Source organism: Bos grunniens, chromosome 14, assembly GCF_055505025.1.
Source record: "Bos grunniens cultivar Pamir isolate PY7600 chromosome 14, Bosgru_T2T1.0, whole genome shotgun sequence".
NCBI classification, from domain to species: domain Eukaryota; kingdom Metazoa; phylum Chordata; class Mammalia; order Artiodactyla; family Bovidae; genus Bos; species Bos grunniens.
Genome location: NC_141178.1, coordinates 6,135,517 through 6,150,436, shown reverse-complemented (window position 1 = coordinate 6,150,436; position 14,920 = coordinate 6,135,517). Strand labels below are relative to the sequence as shown.

General features: G+C 42.3%; 1 protein-coding gene across 19 annotated transcripts in view; it reads left to right on the top strand.

Moving 5' to 3' along the window:
- RMDN1 (regulator of microtubule dynamics 1) overlaps positions 1 to 14,920 on the top strand; it is a 35,483-nt gene continuing 20,563 nt past the window's right edge. For 5 of the 19 annotated variants that reach the window (XR_015140461.1, XR_015140460.1, XM_086335853.1 and 2 more), the window contains exon 1: positions 18 to 285. Coding sequence is in view for 3 of the 19 variants with exons in the window: in XM_086335853.1 (XP_086191979.1) it covers positions 157 to 285 (129 nt within the window). In the remaining 16 variants the exon portion in view is untranslated. Of the gene's footprint in view, positions 286 to 587; positions 692 to 2,251; positions 2,294 to 14,920 lie in introns of all 19 variants that reach the window. The other 14 variants (XR_015140463.1, XM_086335849.1, XR_015140462.1 and 11 more) reach the window with 12 other exon arrangements.

Below are 14,920 nucleotides of genomic sequence, written 5' to 3'. Positions count from 1 at the left end.
CTGCCGCGCGGTACCGGAAGCGGGGGTGAAACCGGAAGCGGACGTGAAACCGGAAGTGGGCAGGCGCGACTCCCTCTGGAGGGACGGAACGCCTTTAGCTCTGACCCGCTCCTTGCGGCGGAAGAGGTGAAAAGTCAGCACTGAGAGTTATACGACATGGCGCTAGCCGTGCGCTTTTGGTGCCTTTTCCCTGTGGGACGTAGCGCCGCCTGGGGACTTAGACTTCCGGCAGGTGCTGCCGGCAGCCGGGGGCAGCGCGTTCCTTGGCGACTCGGCGCCTCTGAGGTATCTTCGCTGCCCCAGCTCTCCCGCTTTCCTCCCCTAGCGACCGTTCTCCGGCGGCGCCTTCCTTCTTGAGGCCCGGGGGCCCCGCGTCGCCTTAGGGTGCGTGGGGAGCTGAGGAAGGACCTCAGGGCCGTGCGCCTGGAGCACTCCCGTGACCGCGAGGGATGTAGGTCCTCCCCTTTGCGCAAGCCTGCTTTCCTTTCTGAAAACCGGGGTCGGAGGAAGAGCGAGGGCCCGGGAGAACCTGCTCCTGCCTGTGGGGAGAAAGCCCTTGACCGCCGTGAGATGCTTTTCCCTTTCAGTGATGGCCCGATACGGTGACGGCTCCTGAGGCTGTCAGTCTGTCGTACCTGGGAAAGCTTGCGGTGTGAAAAGAAAATTCCTGCGACTCAGACTTTTTTGCTATGTAGGTTTAAAAAATTATTTTCTAGTTTCTTGCTTCATCTGCATAATGTAAGGAAGGATGTTGGGATAGACTGTCATCCCAGTTTTGGCATTTCTGTTAGACTGATTGGTCTTGGTTTGTGTAATCTGTGAAACAGGGTGGAAGGGTGAGGTTGCGCTTTGGGTATGTATCGTTTGAACTAGAGGCTTCATTATTTTAAACACACATTTTTAATCTCCTGCTATGTTCAGAGTTCTGGGGTGAGGGAGGGATGAATGACCGTAAGGATGGATCCCTTTCCTTGTCAGAGCTTATAGCCACATGAGTTGATGTTTCATGATGTGAACAGAGGAATGGGAGGAGTATTCAGTTCAGTTCAGTCGCTGAGTCCTGCCCGTCTCTTTGCAACACCATGAACCACAGCATGCCAGGCCTCCCTGTCCATCACCAACTCCCAGAGTCCACCCAAACCCATGTCCATCGAGTTGATGATGCCATCTAACGATCCCATCCTCCATTGTCCCCTTCTCCTGCCCTCAATCTTTCCCAGCATCAGGGTCTTTTCCAATGAGTCAGCTCTTCGCATCACGTGGCCAAAGTATTGGAGCTTCAGCTTCAACATCAGTCCTTCCAGTGAACACCCAGGACTGATCTCCTTTAGGATGGATTGGTTGGGTCTCTTTGCAGTCCAAGGGAGTCTCAAGAGTCTTCTCCAACACCACAGTTCAAAAGCATCCATTTTTCGGCGCTCAGCTTTCTTTATAGTCCAATTCTTACATCCATACATGACCACTGGAAAAACCATAGCCTTGACTAGACAACCCTTGTTGGCAAAGTGATGTCTCTGCTTTTTAATATGTTGTCTAGGTTGGTCATAACTTTCCTTCCAAGGAGTAAGCGTCTTTTAATTTCATGGCTGCAGTCACCATCTGCAGTGATTTTGGAGCCCCCCAAAATAAAGTCTGACACTGTTTCCACTGCTTCCCCATCTATTTCCCATGAAGTGATGGGACCGGATGCCATGATCTTCGTTTTCTGAATGTTGAGCTTTAAGCCAACTTTTTCACTCTCCACTTTCCCTTTCATCAGGAGGAGTATTAAGTATGACATTAGCCTCAAGTTTCCAAATTAGAGCTTTGGGGAGTTAAAAATTCCATTTTAGTGAAATGATCATAGTTTAGATAATAACAGCTAACATTTGTTGAACCATTACTATAACCAGGCATTATATGTTAAACATTACCTGATTTGTTTACTGAAATGTTTCCATGAACCTTATGAATTAAGAACGGCTATATCGTGTCTTTTTGATAATGGCCATTCTAATGGGTGTGAGGTGAGATTTCATTATGGTTTTAATCTGCTTCCCCCCTGGTGATTAGTGATGTTGAGTACCGTTTCATGTACCTGTTGGCTGTCTTTAAATCTTTGGGAAAATGTCTCTTCAGATCCTGTGCTCATTTTTTTTTTTTTAATGCATGATTTTTTGTTTGCTGTTGCATTGTATGAGTTCTTAATATATTTTAGTTGCTAACCCCCTATCAGATATATGATTTGCAAATATTTTTTCCTTTTCACTAGGTTGCTTTTGAAGAAAGTAGGGAAAACCACTAGACCATTCAGGTATGACCTAAATCAAATCCCTTATGATTATACAGTGGAAGTGACAAATAGATTTAAGGGACTAGATCTGATAGATAGAGTGCCTGATGAACTATGGACTGAGGTTCATGACATTGTACAGGAGACAGGGATCAAGACCATCCCCATGGAAAAGAAATGCAAAAAAGCAAAATGGCTGTCTGGGGAGACCTTACAAATGGCTGTGAAAAGAAGAGAAGTGAAAAGCAAAGGAGAAAAGGAAAGATATAAACATCTGAATGCAGAGTTCCAAAGAATAGCAAGAAGAGATAAGAAAGTCTTCCTCAGCGATCAGTGCAAAGAAATAGAGGAAAACAACAGAATGGGAAAGACTAGAGATCTCTTCAAGAAAATTAGAGATATCAACAGAACATTTCATGCAAAGATGGGCTCGATAAAGGACAGAAATGGTATGGACCTAACAGAAGCAGAAAATACTAAAAAGAGGTGGCAAGAATACACAGAAGAACTGTACAAAAAAGATCTTCACAACCCAGATAATCACAATGGTGTGATCACTGACCTAGAGCCAGATATCCTGGAATGTGAAGTCAAGTGGGCCTTAGAAAGCATCACTATGAACAAAGCTAGTGGAGGTGATGGAATTCCAGTTGAGCTATTTCAAATCCTGAAAGATGAGGCTGTGAAAGTGCTGCACTCAATATGCCAGCAAATTTGGAAAACTCAGCAGTGGCCATAGGACTGGAAAAGGTCAGTTTTCATTCCAATCCCAAAGAAAGGCAATGCCAAAGAATGCTCAAACTACCGCACAATTGCACTCATCTCACACTTTAGTAAAGTAATGCTCAAGCTTCTCCAAGCCAGGCTTCAGCAATACGTGAACCGTGAACTTCCTGATGTTCAAGCTGGTTTTAGAAAAGGCAGAGGAACCAGAGACCAAATTGCCAACATCTGCTGGATCATCGAAAAAGCAAGAGAGTTCCAGAAAAAACATCTATTTCTGCTTTATTGACTATGCCAAAGCCTTTGACTGTGTGGATCACAATAAACTGTGGAAAATTCTTCAAGAGATGGGAATACCAGACCACCTGACCTGCCTCTTGAGAAATTTGTATGCGGGTCAGGAAGCAACAGTTAGAACTAGACATGGAACAACAGACTGGTTCCAAATAGGAAAAGGAGTATGTCAAGGCTGTATATTATCACCGTGCTTATTTAACTTATATGCAGAGTACATCATGAGAAATGCTGGACTGGAGGAAGCACAAGCTGGAATCAAGATTGCCAGGAGAAATATCAATAACCTCAGATATGCAGATGACACCACCCTTATGATAGAAAGTGAAGAGGAACTAAAAAGCCTCTTGATGAAGGTGAAAGAGGAGAGTGAAAAAGTTGGCTTAAAACTCAACGTTCAGAAAATGAAGATCATGGCGTCTGGTCTCATCACTTCATGGGAAATAGATGGGGAAACAGTGGAAACAGAGTCAGACTTTATTTTTTGGGGCTCCAAAATCACTACAGATGGTGACTGCAGCCATGAAATTAAAAGACGCTTACTCCTTGGAAGAAATGTTATGACCAACCTAGGTAGCATATTGAAAAGCAGAGACATTACTTTGCCAACAAAGGTCCATCTAGTCAAGGCTATGGTTTTTCCTGTGGTCATGTATGGATGTGAGAGTTGGACTGTGAAGAAAGCTGAGGGCCAAAGAATTGATGCTTTTGAAGTGTGGTGTTGGAGAAGACTCTTGAGAGTCCCTTGGACTGCAAGGAGATCCAACCAGTCCATTCTGAAGGAGATTAGCCCTGGGATTTCTTTGGAAGGAATGATGCTAAAGCTGAAACTCCAGTACTTTGGCCACCTCATGCGGAGAGTTGACTCATTGGAAAAGACTCTGATGTTGGGAGGGATTGGGGGCAGGAGGAGAAGGGGACGCCAGAGGATGAGATGGCTGGATGGCATTACTGACTTTATGGACGTGAGTCTGGGTGAACTCCGCGAGTTGGTGATGGACAGGGAGGCCTGGCGTGCTGCGATTCACGGGGTCCCAAAGAGTCGGACATGACTCAGTTACCTAACTGAACTGAACTGAACTGAACTGAGGTTGCCTTTTCATTTTGTTCATTGTTTCCTTTGCTGTGCAGAGGTTGTTTTAGTTTGATGAAATCCCACTTATTTTTTTTTTTTTTTTTTGCTTTTGTTGTTTTTGTTTTTGGTGTCAAATTCAGTCATAGCCAAAATCAGTGTCATGGAGCTTATCTTTATGTTTCTAGGCGTTTCATGGTTTCAGGTCTTAAAATGAAGTCTTTAATTCATTTTGAGCTCATTTCTGTGTATGGAGTAAGGAAGTGGTCCAGTTTCATTGTTTTGCATGTGGTTGTCCAGTTTTCTCAACACCATGGAGACTATCCTTTCTCCATTATATATTCTTGACAGTAATTAACTGGCAACATAGGCATGGGGTTATCTCCAGGCTCTCAATTCTGTTTCATTGGTCTATATGTCTGTTTTTTATGTGAATACCATACTAGTTTGATCACTAATTTAGTTTGAAATCAGGAAGCATGATGCCTTTGGTTTGCTCTTTTTTCTCTGGATTGTTTTGACTACTTCGATTTTTTTGTAATTCATACAAATTTTAGGATTGTTTGTTCTATTTCTGTGAAAAACACCATTGGAATTTTGATAGGGATTTTATTAAACCTGCAGATTGCTTTGGGTGGTATGGGCCTTTTAACGATATTAATTCCTCTAAACCATGAACGTGGAATGTGTTTCCAGTACACTCTCTTAAGTTTCTTTCATCAGTCATACTTTTCAGTGTACGGGTCTCTTACTTGCTTGGTTAAGTTTATTATTCCTAGGTATTATTCTCTTTGGTGTAATCATAAATGGGATTGTTTTCTTAATTTCTCTTTTTGATAGTTTTTTATTAGTATATAAAAACAATATATTCTTGTATATTGATTTTGTATGCTACAACTTTACTGAATGTATATGTTATTTCTAATAGTTCTTTGGTGGAGTCTTTAGGGTTCTCTGTGTGTACTATTATGTCATCTGCAGATACTGACAGTTTTACTTTTTTTTTTTTTTTGCCTAATTGTTCTGGCTGGAACTTTCAATACTATACTGAATAAAAGTGGAAAGAGAGGGTATCCTTGTCTTGTTTCTCACGTTAGAGAAAAAACTTCTGAAAACTTCTGACTTAACGATTCATTGTAATGTTGATTATGAGCTTGTTGTTTATGGCTTTTATTTTGTTGAAGTACATTCCCTCTGTTCCCACTTTGTTCAGAATTTTATCTTAAATAGATACTGTATTTTGTCAAATGCTTTTTCTGCATCTATTGATGATCGTATGATTTTTGGCATTCATTTTGTTAATGTAGTATATCAGATTGATTTGCACATGTTACCTTTTTTGTATCCTCTAAATAAATCTAACTTGATCTTGGCTTATGATTATTTTAAGGTATTGTTGAATTTCATTTCCTAATTTTGTTGAAGATTCTTGCATTTATGTTCATCAGGAACATGGGCTTGTACTTTTTTTTTTTCTTTTAATGTTCTTGTCTGTCTTTGGTATTATGGTAATGCTAGGCTCATAAAAATAGTTTGGCAGCTTCCTTTTCAACTTTTGAAAGAATTTGAGAAGGATTGGTATTCATTCCTTAAATGATAGAATTCACCAGTGAATCCATCTAGTCCTAGGCTGTTCTTTGTTGAGAGGCTTTTGATTACTGACTCAGTTGTCTTAAATGGTCTGTTCAAAAAAAATTTTTATAATAGTCTTGACAAGTTGTTTGCTAGTAGGAATTGATCTATTTCTTCTGGATTCAAATTGTTGGTGTGTCATTTTCCATAGTAATCTCTTATGGCACTTTGTACTTCTGTTGTATCGGTTATCATCATCAGTTTGCATACAATAATGCAACTTTTTTTTTTTTAACTTTTACAATGCTGTTTGTTTCACTTTGTGAGTCTTATGATTTTGTTAGAGCCCAGAGGGTTGGCCAGGCCTCCTTGGATTCAAGAATTCCAAGACCCACTCCCTTTCTTATCTACTCCCTTTCTTATCTAAAGTGCTGCCTAACTTACTGTGCTTGCAGGCAAGCATGGAATCCGAGCAGTGTCCAGGCAGGTCAGAAGCAGGTCAGAGGTCTGTTCTGCTAATTCTGAAGCCAAAGTTAAAAAATACACAAGGTTAAAAAAAAAAAAATATTCCTAACAATCTATTCAGCCACTCTCTGTCTTTTATTGGGGAATTTGGTCTATTTACTTTTAAACTAATTATTGATAGCTATGGCTCTGACGGGCTTCCCCGGTGGCTCTAGTGGTAAAGAACCTGCCTGCCAATGCAGGAGATGTTAGAGATATGGGTCAGGAAGATCCCCTGGAGGAGGGCATGGCAACCCACTCCAGTATTCTTGCTTGCAGAATCCTCATTGACCGAGGAGTCTGGGAGGCTGCAGTCCATACGGTCACATAGAGTCAGGCATGACTGAAGTGACTTAGCATGCACGCATGCATGGTTCAGACAATAAAGAATCTGCCTGCAATGCAGGAAACCTGGGTTTGATCCGTGTGTTGGGAGGATCCCCTGGAGAAGGAAATGGCAACCCACTCCAGAATGCTTGCCTAGAGAGTCCCATGGGCCGAATTCCAATAACATGGCATGCTACAGTCTATGGGATTGTAAAGAGTCAGATGTGACTCAGTGACTAACTCTTTTATTTATTGCTATTTTCTTAATTTTTTTTAGTTGTTTTGTTATTCCTTTGTTTATTCTTTTGTTGTCTTCCTTTGCGATTTATTTTTCGAAATAGAATGCTTATATTCCTTTGTCTTTCTCTTTGGTGTATCTCTTATATGTTTTTGCTTTGTGGTTACCATGAGGCTTACATAAAACATTTTGGAGCTTTAACAGCCTATTTTAAGTTGATAGTAACTTAGGTTTGAATGTTTTCTAAAGCTGTAAGTTTTTGCTGCTCCCCGCTCGCATGTTTTATGTTTTTGGTATCACAATATATTTCTTTTTATCTTTTGTGTTTGTTAACAAATTATTGTACTTATTGTTACTAGTTTTGTCTTTTAAATTTCATACTAGCTTTATAAGCGATTAACTCATCTTTATGACATTAGATTTTTGGATTTTCGTATATGTGAGATTTATACTTTCATGTGTTTTCCTGTTATTCATCAGCACTTTTTCGCTTCAGATTAAGTCCCTTTAAGGTTTCTTGTAAGACCATTCTGGTGATGATAAACTTCTTTAGGTTTTACTTGTCTGGAAAACTGAATCTCTGCCTCAATTCTAAAGGGCAGCTTTCTGGGTGGAGTGTTCTTATTTGGCAGTTTTTTTAAAATATATCCTGTCTATTTATCTCCCTTTGGCCTGTAGAGTTTCTGCTGAAGTATCTGCTGATAAATCTTGCAGGGCGGGGTCGGGGAATCCCTTGTGTGTAAAAGGTTGCTTTTCTCTTGCTGCTTTAAGGTCTCCTGCTTGTTGTGTCACTTTTGTTTTCATGTGTCTTGGTGTGGGTCTCTTTGGATTCATCTTTTTTTTTTTTTTGCCTTGGTTTCCTGGATCTGGATACTTGTTTTCTTCTCTAGGTAAAGGAAGTTTTCACCATTTATTCAAATAAGTTTTATGCCCTTCTTCTTTTCCTTCTGGGACACCTACAATACAAAGATTGGTCTGCTTGATGCTGTCCCTTAAGTCCCTTAAGTTATCTTCACTCTCTGTATTCTTTTTTTTCCCTTTGTGATTCTCTGATTACATGAGTTCCATTGCTCTGCCTTTGAGTTTGCTAATACCTTCTTTCATTCTTCCAGTCTACTGTTGAAGCCCTCTGTTGTATTTTTCAACTTAGTTACTGTATTCTTCAGATCTGTGGTTTCTGTTTGCTGCTTTCTTGTATTTTCTTTTCCTTTGTTGAAATTCTGACCTTCATCTGTTTTCCCCCTGAGCTCAGTGAGCATCTTTATGGCTTATTTTGTACACTGTCAGATAAATCCCTGATTTCCATTTCATTAAGGTCTTTTTCTGAGGCCTTATAAGAGAGGATTACAGCTGGTCCTTATCTGTGTGTTTAATTAGCAACCTTCCCTTAGGCCTAGCTTTGAAGATAAACTAATAGGCCTCTGTCACAGAAAGGTTGAAAGTTTGGTCTGTTTTCTCTATACAGTAAATCCTCTATATATGAGTGAACTCCATTCTGAGAGAACATTCGTTAAGTCCAATTTGTTCCTAAGTCCAACAAAGTTAGCCTAGGTATCCAACTAGCACAGTCTTGTACTGTGTTGGCTGTATAGTATGATCCTGTAATAGGTCATACTATACATATAGGAAAAATATAATACTTTTCACACAAATAATACATTTAAGAAGTCATCAAAAATAAAACATCTGATATTTTATAGTATTTTACCTTGAAAAGTACAGTGGTACAGTACTGAAGCTGACATATGGGGGCTGGCATTGAGCAAATGGGCAAGAAGAGTTCCTGACTGGAAGAGGGAGGAAAGGTAGACGATAGTAGAGCTAATAGGAGCAGAAGATATTAAGAAGAGGTGGAAAGAATACACAGAGAAACTATACAAAAAAGCTCTTAATTACACAGATAACCACAGTGGTGTGATCACTCTTCTAGAGCCAGACATCGTGGAGTGTGAAGTCAAGTGGGCCTTAAAAAGCATCGCTGTGAACAAAGCTAGTGGAGATGGTGGATTTCCAGCTGAGCTATTTCAAATCGTAAAAGATGATGCTCTTAGAGTGCTGCAGTCAATAATACTGGCAAATTTGGAAAAATCAGCAGTGGCCACAGGACTGGAAAAGGTCAGTTTTCATTCCAGTCCTAAAGAAGGGCAAAGCCAAAGAATGTTCAAACTACTGCACAAATGCACTCATTTCACGGGCTAACAAGGTCATGCTCAAAATCCTTCAAGCCAGGCTTCAACAGTATGTGAACCAAGAACTTCCAGATGTGCAGGCTAGATTTAGAAAAGGCAGAGGAATGAGAGATTGAATGGCCGACATTTGTTGGATCATGGAAAAAGCAAGAGAGTTGCAGAAAGACATCTACTTCTGCTTCATTGACTACACTAAAGCTTTTGACTGTGTGGATCACAACAAACTGGAAAATTCTTAGAGAGATGGGAATAACAGACCACCTTATCTGCCTCCTGAGAAACTTGTGTGCAGGTCAAGAAGCAACAGTTAGAACCTGACATGGAACAACAGAATGGTTCCAAATTGGGAAAGGGGGTACATCAAGGCTTTATATTGTCACTCTGCTTATTTAACTCACATGCAGAGTACAACATGGGAAATGCCAGGCTGGATGAAGCACAAGCTGGGATCAGGTTGTCAGGAGAAAATATCAGTAACCTTAGCTATGCAGAGGACACCACCCTTACGGGGTGGAGGAGCAAAGAGGAACTTAAGAGCCTCTTGATAGAAGTGAAAGAGGAGAGTGAAAAAGCTGGCTTAAGACTCAACATTAATAAAATGAAGATCATGGCATCTGGTTTGATCTCTTCATGGCAAATAGATGGGAATACAATGGAAACAGTGACAGACTTTATTTTCCGGGGCTGCAAAATCCCCGCATATGGTGACTGCAGCCATGAAATTAAAAGACACTTGCTCCTCGGAAGAAAAGATGTGACAAACCCAGACAGTGTATGAAAAAGCAGAGACATTACTTTGCCAACAGAGGTCCATAAAATCAAAGCTATGGTTTTTCCAGTAGCCAGGCATGGATGTGAGAGTTGGACCATAAAGATGGCTGAGTGCCAAAGAATTAATGCTTTTGAACTGTGGTGTTGGAGAAGACTCTTGAAAGTCCCTTGGACTGCAAGGAGTTCAAACCAGTCAATCCTAAAGGAAATCAATTCTGAATATTCATTGGAAGGAGTGATGCTGAAGCTCCAATACTTTGACCACCTATGCAAAGAGCTGACTCATTAGAAAAGACCCTGATGCAGGAAAGATTGAAGGCAGGAGAAGGGGATGACAGAGGATGGGATGGTTGGATGCCATCACTGACTCAGTGGACATGAACTTGAGCATGCTCTGGGAGATGGTGGAGGACAGGGAAGCCTGGTGTGCTGTGGTCTTTGGGTTTGCGACTGAGTGACTGAACAGCCCAAGTAGAGCTGAAGGGTCATCAGCAAAGGGGACGGAGGGCAAGTTGCAATATGACTCACACCTGATGTTGATGGCATAGGTTCTGGTTCCTTGCTGGTTCTATTTTATCCACCCTCTTGATAAAATGATCCAGTGCTGTCTGAGTAGTAGGTCTTTTTCTTATCATAGATGACATGATAGCACTGGACTGCATTCTGATGGCTCCTGCAACCTTTGTGTACCGTTCTGCATTCAGGTCCTGTGCCTCAGAAACTTAACAGTGCCTCCTCAAATAAAGAAAATGCCCTTGCTGTTTCCTGCACCATGAATCTCTTTGGTTCTTTAGTTACTTCTTTCACTTGTCTCTCTTCATTCTTTCCTTGGACCTCCAGTTCCATCAGATCATCATTAGTAAGCTCCTCATGTTGCACAGCCATGAGTTCAATTAAGTCGTCCTTTTGCAGATCTAGTTCCAGCTTCTTGCTGAGGGTCACTAAGTTGCTGAAGACCTCTTTGAACTTCTCATCCACTTTTTCAAATCCAAGAAAATTGTGAACAGACTGTGGGCTTGTTTCAAGCCTCATTCATGATGATGGCCATAACTTCACACCAAGCAAAGTCAATGTTTTTTTTTATGCCTTGTAGATGTTATAGTTCTTCCAAAGTTGTCACAGGTTGTTCCTGATTCGATAAAGTATGACATGAATAATATTTCTTGAAAGTGACTCTTAACTGCCTAGTCCATGAGTTAGATGAGCAATGAATATTTTGTGGCAGATGCAGTACATGGGATGAAAGTCATCCATGAATATGGTGTGACATCGAGTGTTGTTGAACGGCAAAACATTGTGGAATGGGGCATCCTTCTCCAAGCAGTATTTCTCTATCTCCAGGATAGAGTGGTGGAAAAACAAGTCCTGGAACATGGCCTGTGTAACCCAAGTTTTGGGGTTACTCTTCCATGCAACAGGAAGAGAGCCCTTGGCTGTGTTTTCAGTGGCTCTAGGGCTCTCTGAATGATAAACTAAGGAAGGCTTCAGCTTCATGTCGCCTAAACATTGCCACCGAACAACAGAGTTAGCCTGTCCTTTGTTGTTGTATAGCCTGGCGTCATTTTTCCTCCATACTGATGTAACTTCAGTCTGGCATCTTCTCAAGTACAGGCTTGTCTCATCCACGTTAAAAACCTGCTTGAGTAAATACGTACCTTCGTCAATAATTTCTCAAAGCATTTCAGGAAATTCCTGGGCAGCCTCTCTGTCTGCACTCACTGCCTCACCACTTACTTTTACGTTGTGAAATTTGGCTCTCGCCTTGAACTGATGAAACCAGCCATGGCTGGCATTAAGAGATGCGTCCTCTGATTCTTCGCTGTGATTCTGCTTCAAGTCTTCATAAAGGGTTTTAGCTTTCTCTTGAATCAGTGTTAAACTTAGTGGGACTCAAGGCTGATGCTGACCCTGCATCCACAAACCAAGCGGTTTCTCCGTCTTCTCCATCACTCTTCCGCGCTTTGGTGTTACTGTTGACATCATCGACAGCAGACCTCATGTGTTCTGTGATCTTGTTCTTTAGAATCCTGCTGCTGCTTTAAAATCGTGTGGAACGATTCATGTTTTAAGAACAAGTAATGTCTCCTATCTTTTTGCCTTGCTCCCCTCTCTCAATTATTTTCACTTCTGTTTCCATCGTTACTGTTTCTTAGCAGTACCAGCTACTTGACCGCCACTGTTACGCTTGCTTCCAAGCATCCTGGGCATGAAATAAAGATACCCTACTGCTGTGCTCTGTATAATAGTACTGGACAGTAAAGTGCACAAAAGCACAACCACTTATGGAGGATGCATGCAGGTGACAGTGTACACTGGTCACGTGAACTAACTTAGGTGATTAGGATGAGAATGCACGTTCACGTCTTTGAAAGTTTGCTCCTTGAAGGTTCACGTGTAGAGGACTTAACTGTACTGTGCCCTGGGGGTTAGGGAGGCTAGCCACTGTAGAACTGTTTTCCTGTTTGTTACAGGTCTGTGAAACTCATGAACGTTAAGCCTCATTGGCCATCAGAGTCAAGAGAACCAGGAGCGCCCCCTGGTGGGAGCTGCGCAGACTGGAGCACCAAGTGAAAGTGTCAGTCGCTCAGTCGGCCCGACTCTTTGTGACCCCAGGGACTGCAGCCCGCCAGACTCATCTGTGCATGGGGATTCTCCAGGCAGGAACACTGGAGTGGGTTGTCATTGCCTTCTCCAGGGGATCATCCTGACCCAGGGATAGAACTTGGGTCTCCTGCACTGCAGGCAGATGCATTACTGTCTGAGCCACCAGTGAAAGTGAAGTTGCTCAGTCATGTCCAGCTCTTTGGGAATGCATACACTGTAGCCTACCAGGCTCCTCGGTCCATGGGGTTTTCCAGGCAAGAGTACTGGAGTGGGTGGCCATTTCCTCCTCCAGGGGATCTTTCTGACCCAGGGATTGAACCCGGGTCTCTCGCGTTGCAGGCAGACGCTTTACGTCTGAGCCTCCAGGGAAGCCCTTTCAGTATGCACAGGTCTTGGGGGAGATACTGGTTACCTGCAGCATGGCCAAGGGAGAGTGCCGTGACATGCCCGCCCTCTGAGTTCTCTGAAGTGATTACTCTAGGCCCCTAGACACATGTTAAAGTAGATGCCTGCTCCTCAGGCTGAAGTTTTAATGTAAGCCAATAAGGCTCTTTCATGGAAAGGCTGACTGCCTCTGTGCTGGACGCTGGGGTAGGTGAGCTTGAGTGAGCCATTAAGAGCCACTTCTCAGTGCGCTGCAGTCTTCTACATGTCATAGACCCGAGCTCCATTGCCTTTCTGAGCTAGATACTTTGAGCGCTCATTTCTCAGGTATAGGTCTTTTAAGTTGGGGTGCCCATTGTGGGGTTCAAACCCTTCATTCCTCAGGGAGAAGCTCAGGGTTGTGAGTTGCCTCCCTCCTCACCAAAACTGTGGTTTGTGGGAAAATTTTGTCTCAGTCTTTCCTACCTGTTTTGAAGTGGGTTTTTCTTCCTTTGCCTGATATGAAGGAGTCACTCAGCTGGTTTGGGCATTTCTTTCAGAGAAAGAAACCTTTTCTTTCTTTACTAAATGTAACTGTAGGTCTGGTGTGTCTGTGTGGGAGGTGGGTTCAGCATCCTCCTAGGTTGCTGTCTTAAACTAGGACCCAGTGGGGACCATTTTCAAGGCTGCTTACCACAACTAAATTCTGAAAACCTATAGACCATGTTAAGTATTTATTTTATTCTAAAGGTTATAGGAAACTATGAAAGACTTTTAAACAGAGAATTCATAAGCTCAGATTTGAATTAAAAAATAACTGCCCAGTGTCAGGAATAGGTAGGCTAGTGTGGATGCTGGAAACTAAAAGATTACCGGTGGCTTAGAGGTTAAAGCATCTGCCTGTAATGCGGGAGACCTGGGTTCGATCCCTGGGTCAGGAAGATCCCCTGGAGAAGGAAATGGCAACCCACTCCAGTATTCTTGCTTGGAGAATCCCATGGACAGAGGAGCTTGGCGGGCTACAGTCCACGGGTCGCAAAGAGTCGGACACGACTGAGCGACTTTCGGTTCGGTATAGAGGATGAGTATGCTGTGGTGGTTTGACCTTTAGTGGTAGCCGTGGAAATGGAATAAGTGGATACCATAAAAGGATGTCAGTGATGTGAAATTTGTGTACCTAAAAGATAGCTTTGATGAGGGAGTTCAAAGGAAGAAGTCAAGGATGATTCTCCGTGGTCTGTCTCCTCCAGTAGTGTGGATGGTGGCGCTGTTTCCTGGGACAGGACCAAAGGGAACAATTTAAGTCCACCATTTAAGAGGAGGAGGAGGAGCTGGCCAGAAGTTAGAAAAAAGCAGGAGATGAAGGTGACACATTCTTTCCATCTGGTGATGGGTCTGTAGTTTTTAATTCCTTCTAGTTTGAAAACAGTATAATCAATGTTGAAGGAAAGACATGTCTAAGAGATAGCTGGCTTCTTTTGTTCAACATTTTTTTCAACACATGTATTTTTCAGACTTCATTGTATGAAAGACATTGTGTTGAGTAATGCCTAATGTTCGAGGTGAAATGGCAAATTCTAGCTCAGACAGTCTCACAAGTTGTTAGCATCTCAGAGGTGTCACAAAGTTATGATTCTTTCAGTTGACTATTTGAGTTCTAGAAACATGATTTTTGTTTACTTTCTCAGAAGTGAGCAGAGAGCTCTTTCACCTTAACCAAACTGATGTCAAAGTTCCACTGGTCAGCTGTCACGTCATTAAGGTAGAATAAGGAATAGAAATGTCAGCTGCCCAACAGTGTTTTTTCTCCCCTCTAAGAAAGCCAGGATATTGTTTACTGAGCATCGTATCAGCAGGGGCGTTAGACACCCTAAATATATAGTTTCCTCAAGCTGTGATAATCTGTGCCATCTTTTCTTCTATGTGGTACACCTGCCAGAACAGTAGGTGAAACCAGGGGCTTACTGAAAGATCCTAGTGGTTCCCCCTCT